The sequence below is a fragment of the Nanorana parkeri genome, unplaced genomic scaffold (assembly GCF_000935625.1).
Source record: "Nanorana parkeri isolate BGI_ZX_2015 unplaced genomic scaffold, ASM93562v1 scaffold1025, whole genome shotgun sequence".
In the NCBI taxonomy this organism is placed as follows: domain Eukaryota; kingdom Metazoa; phylum Chordata; class Amphibia; order Anura; family Dicroglossidae; genus Nanorana; species Nanorana parkeri.
In genome coordinates, this window is record NW_017307293.1 from 397191 (window position 1) to 403243 (window position 6053).

General features: G+C 45.0%; 1 protein-coding gene across 1 annotated transcript in view; it reads left to right on the top strand.

Annotated features, from left to right (window-relative positions):
* The first annotated feature begins 1484 nt into the window (after positions 1–1484).
* Positions 1485–6053, top strand: part of LOC108795910 (urocanate hydratase-like) — a 48539-nt gene continuing 43970 nt past the window's right edge. The window contains exons 1-2 of the mRNA XM_018567240.1: positions 1485–1660; positions 5414–5544. Of these exons, the coding sequence (XP_018422742.1) occupies positions 1532–1660; positions 5414–5544 (260 nt within the window). The 5' untranslated portion in view covers positions 1485–1531. The remainder of the gene's footprint in view (positions 1661–5413; positions 5545–6053) is intronic.

Consider the following 6053-nt stretch of genomic DNA (forward strand, 5'->3'; position numbering starts at 1 on the left):
CAGTCGCTCTCCACACGGCCACTTGAAGTAGGTGCCTGAAGTCCCCTTTTTCTTCCAGCAGATGGCACTGCCCCATCACATTCCAGAGCCAGTGGGCGGAGCCTTTACCCACCTGCTGGGTATTTAATTTAAAGGCATAGTACAGATTTTGCAAAGTCAATCCATAAATGCCCACAGATCAATAAAATAAAACATTTTTTTTTTGCATTTGAGCCTGCAAAGCATTGCAGCTGTGATCAGCGGATGATGGGCGCAATGCTCTGGCTCCTGCAGACTCTTCGTCCCAGCTCCTGTGCATACCAAGGTACAGACCCTCAGCTAAGGGACGGGAGGAAGTGTGAATGGGCTACGTGTGCGATGATGTCACCACATTCGTACTCCATTGAAAAGTAGGAGTACCTCTGCCATGGTGGAAGATGGGACATGTAGTCTCTCCATTCACAGACCCTGAACTCCAGGTAGATGTAAAATACACAGATGATTTCAGATCTGCCCGGTCACACTATTGGGTTGTGTTAGTGCCTATGTATTAACATGCGTTTTGCTGTTCATTAGTGTGCGTTGCTTTAATGCCGCCCATTCATCGGCAAGTGAGTGTAGGGGATGCCATTAATGAATGGCACGGCATTGCACCAATGTGCTGAATGAGCGTTACTGATAATGGGTGCAACAGTGTAAACGGGTCTTTACATAATAAAATGTATTTTCAAAATATAAGCAGTGTAAGGAGCAGAATTATCTCACAGCCCTTGTACAGAGAGAGAAGGAAGTAGTGCAAAGAGACAATCAGCTCATGTGTTGACAAGAAGCACGCTGATAGGAGGAAAGAGCAGAGTGACTGGGAGATGAGTGATCTGATCACAGTGTCGCTTCTCCTTTCACTGTCCAGTCACAGGCTGGGGGCAGGTCCAGGATGACCTGGGCTCAGAGGAAGCGGATGTAATAATGCTAACCATCAGACTGAGGACATCTAGTGGCAGAAAAAAAGCACTGCAGGGAATTTTTTTGGATTAAAGGTGAAATTTGCAGTAAAAATTGGTTTTGATATTTTATCTTTTTTTGAGCAATTACATTTAAATTATGGTGGCAACAAAAAAATAAACTTTCTTTTTTTTTAAAAAGTATAATTTGGTAATACTAACATGCATTATTCATTTATATGAGGGGTCCACTTTAAACAGATTATTTAAGTGGACATCTGGTTCCTGGTAGAGGCAGTTGCTGAACAGGAAGTTGCCTGTGCTCAAGCAAAAGTCTCCCCCCCAACATGAGAACTTCATCTCCATTATTTGCAATGACTCTTTAAAACAAACAAAAAACTGCATTTTGGTCTGACTGGCCCTTTAAGGGTAGAAGGCGCACAGGATGCTCCCTGTGTCTGTGCAATTCCAGGTCAGGTAACACATTAATTTAGGAAGCTGCACTGGCCAATCAGGCGGCAGATCCCGGGGGGCGTGTTTTTTTTTTTAATTGATAGGCACCCAGGGCCAGACTTGTGTGTGTTCAGCTGACCCGTCTGATTCTTGGCTCCATGATGATCAGTCTCCAGGAGCTGTGTGCTGGGCTTCCCCTCCACCCTCTGCCCCTAAAGAGGGGGAGAGATAATGGGGTGCCCCACGCTCCAGTCCGCACACCCCAGCTCTCAGAGCAGGAAGAGAAGGTAAGTTCATATAAAGCCACAGTCACACAATATATATATATACACCTATACTATATACTTATAAACCATATAAGATGGGTAACTTCTGGGAGACACTTCAACACAGTAATGGAGCCGTAAATTTCAAGGTCCCCCCCCCCAACAGTTTAGCACCACATAATTTGCTCTGTCCTTCCCATTTTCTTTATACATCATATTATTTGTATTTATTTTTACTTAAAAAAAAAGTGTGTATGTGTATATATATATATGTGTGTGTGTGTGTGTGTGTGTGTGTGTGTGTGTGTGTGTGTGTTTTTGGTTTGTTTAAATTTGTAACAATTACTAATTCATCTATTTCATGTATAAGTTTTTAACATTTTTGTGCTGAAAATTAATTCTGATGCATTACAAAGATGAGACAAAAAGTGTCCTTTTCCAATGAGATGTAACAAAATTGATTATTTTTTAAATTTGTCTACCAGTTGGGCTGGATATTTCAATTAACAAGTTGGTAATCCCACTAATTTTAAATGAAGCCCTCCTTTTTTATTGAATTTTTTTTTTTTTTCTGTCGCTGTGTTTTGAATATAAAAAAAAAAAAAAGGTAAGGCTTGATGTGTGTGGTTAGGATTTTTTTTTTTAAAAAACCTTGTTAAAGACGCACTTTAGACTGAATAAGCTGCCCCAACAGGCATGTTAAGACACAGAAATAAACATGCGTTAACCTGTCTGGAAGGCAAAAATTTCCAGACACACTAAAAAAAAAAAATACATTGACTTTTAGGGTTAAAAACAGGTGTTTTTAGTTGCACAAGTTTTGCGAGATATGTGGCGGCCGCACACCATCGTCAAGGCTCCTCTGTGTAGTGCGGGCCTAAAGCTGGCCATGCACCTTACAACCAGCGCACGACTTTCGTTATGCGATGGTTGTAAGGTCATTTAAAGGGGAACTATGGGGTTAAGGCTTTGAGGACGCAGCTGCAGGTCCGGGAGTAGAGTCGCCACCTGTCCCGGATTCAACTGGACAGTCTGGGTTTTGAGTCCTGTACGTGCTATTTTAGGGTATCGGGCACATTGAGGATCTAAATCCCGGACTGTCCTGGTGAATCCGGCACATGTGGCAACCCTATCCGGCAGCCTGGACTTGGACGCAGTGTGCAGCCTCATCCTCCCATAGGGATTTACTGGCGGCTACACCCAATTGCACACAGCACCTATCCCCACGGTTTTCAGTGCTGGGGTGCGGTGGCGTTAATCACGTGACTCCCCATTGAGATCATGTGAATTCCCCAGAGTGACCCATCAGAGCTGTGACGATTCTTTCCAACATTAGAAGGACTCGTCGTGGCCTCCTAATTGGCCTCATTGGAGGCCGCTAATACCCAGCCTTGTGCCGCGTTGGCGAGCTGATGTAGAGACGGTAAATGGGAGTTTCAGGATTGGACGTTCCATGTGCGCGCACTACAAATTTGGAGAAAATATTGCTACCCAAGCCACCAGCTCGGAGCTTCTAGATCAGGGGTAGGCGATGTCGGCACTCTAGTGAAACTACAAATCCCGTCGTGCCTCAGCCTTTTGGGAGTCTTGGCTGCCAGTCTTGCAGTGCCTCATGGGACTTGTAGTTCCACAACAGCTGAGGTTGCCCACCCCCCATTCTAGACTGCTACATGGAATATCCAAATCTTGTATCTGTGCGGCGGCGGGTGAACGCAGCATTGGTGCGGCCATGTTTGTTTTGTCTGAAGCTAACATTGTGTAAGCGCCGGGTGATGGAAGGAAAACATGACACGGTTCTCCTCGCAGACGCATCAGGTTAATGATTGTCAGCTCTTGTGTAACAGCTGCTTAGTAAATTTGTAGCTGCGAGACGTCCTCAGGGTGTCCGCCCCCACCGCCGGCAATAACAAGACATTTGTTTTCCTTCCAGGTGCAAACTCTGCAATTTTCTACTTTTATTTGCTGCCCAAACAGCCCCGGTGTATGGGGGGAGGGGAATTATTAATTAAAGTTAACTTTAGGCAGATATAAAAAAAAAAACTCTTATTTCCTGCGGCTCTATAATCATTAATACATCACTACATTTATTTCTGTGTGGCCTGGTATCAGCAGTCTCTGTACAGCAGGGCTGGAGTGTAAGGGGAAGAAGCTGTACAAGGGGCCAATCGGTTTGTGCTGACAAGAAGCATGCTGATGGCAGGAGAGGGCAGAGAGATGAGCTCATCACTGTGCAGCTTCTCCTTTCACTGTCCAATCAGTCTGAGGATGAAGTGGGTTGAAAGATGCTGGACCCACCCCAGACTGTGATTGGACTTTGAAAGGCAAAGCTGCACACTGATGCTGGCCAGCATCATTCAACCCACTTCCTATGAGCCCAGGTCATCCTGGACCTGCCCCCAGTTTGCGATTGGGACAGTGAAAGGAGAAGCTGCACAGTGGTGCTGGTCAGCATCGTTCAACTCGCTTCCTCTGGACCCCACCCCAGACTGTGATTGGACAGACTGAGTAGGTTGAACAATGCTGGCCAGCATAATTGTCAGCTTTTCCTTTCATTGCCCAATCACAGTCTGGGGATGGGTCCAGGATGAACTGGGCTCATAAGAAGTGGGTTGACTGATGCTGGCCAGCATCACTGTGCTGCTTTTCCCTTTCCTGCCCAATCACAGTCTGGGGGTGGGTCCAGGGTGACCCGGTTGAATGATCCCGGCCATCAGACTGAGGACATCTAGTGGCAGAAAAAAAATACTGCAGGTAAATTTCTGGATTAACCTAAATATTGTTCTTTTCTGTTTTTGTTGTTTTTGGCTGGAGTTCTGCTTCCGGCTGGAGTTCTGCTTCCAAGTCTAAAGCTGAAATTTAGATTTAGAGTGGGGAATTGTTAATAAGTTTACTTGCTGGTATTGTGCCATTGGGGAGAAACAACTTTTGATTTAACTTCACTTGCTGATCCCCCGGATACAACCCTAAATGCGTAGAAATCTGACCGTAGTTGTCACTGGAACAGGTGCCCCCATCAGAAAATGTCCCCTCTCTTCCTGTTTCAGTGACAACTAGTAAATAATTTCCCATCGCTTTCTGTCTTGGCAACCAGGACAAACAATAGGGGTGCAGTGAAGTCGCGGGCATCGATAAAACCTGGACAGGGTCCTCGCTCTTCTACATTCTATCAACAGTTTTGCAAAAACAAACTTTGGGCTTTTAATATAATATTTACTGTCAAAGTTTTAGACGAGACTAACAAAGTTACAGCAGGTATCACATATCTTAAATGTAGAAATATATTCAAGACAGGTCAGGTATCTGCATAACATTGACCTGCATGGCAGAGCAGACATATCAGATGGTTACACATAAACAAAAATAAAATTGGCCTTTCTTTAATGAGCTCATAGCAGCAACATCAGAAGACCAATAGGGGGGGGGGGGGGGGGGCGGGTAAAAGATCAGGAAGGTATCCAGGACATTAAAGGAGAACTATGGGGTTAAGGCTTTTCCCCATAGTTCTCCTTAGGGTAATGGGAGGACACAAACTAGCTACAGCTCGCGGTATACCGAGCCGCTGAAGCGGATCCTGACAATTATGCCGGGATCCGCCCAGCTGCGTGAGTGACTGCTGGCTCAGTGAACTTGTATTGGTTGTAATCTGCGACCCAGTTTGGATGCAGCCCGAGCATAACCGAAGTCTTCTTTCGGATCCTACAGATGTATCCTTTTGTTGTTGGTGTTTTATTACATTGTTACCATTTCCTCTTATGTTCTTTTTTGCCTTTTTAGCTCGCTCTGGAGAACGCCTTGCGATATTTCCCCCCGGAACATCATGGGACGTTGGCTCCGGAATTCGTGGATGAGCTGCGGAGTTTTGGACACATTTACATGTACCGCTTCTGCCCCAATATCCGCATGAGGTAATTCCCTGACATGTAAGCTGCGAAAAAAATTTGGTTTGATTCGGATACTTCGGGATTCTGTTAGTTTCAGATGAGATTGCGAATACTACAGAAAACCATATACAGATATTAATATTAAAGCTGAGGCTCCCAGACCCAATTGGCACTCGGGATCCGAATTTCCGAATTGCATTGGGGAGCTCCCCAATGCCATTCAGATCTGGGAGCCATATACATAGAATACGAAAGCTGAGGCTCCCCAATGCACTTGGGAAATTCGGATCCTGAATGCCATTCGCGTCAGCTTTAGTATATGTATATACTGTATATGGCTCCCATGTTGCCATAACAAAAATTCGTGTTAAGACCCATTCGGAGGCATTAAGCCACAAAAGTCACGTGTCTGATTTCAGTTTAGTTTTTGAACGAAATTTCGGACGGGATCCGAAATTCGTAAACTGAAATTCAGATGCGTTGGGATTCTAGTAATTCCCCGCCCCCTTATCATAGTAAAATAACCCTCCTCC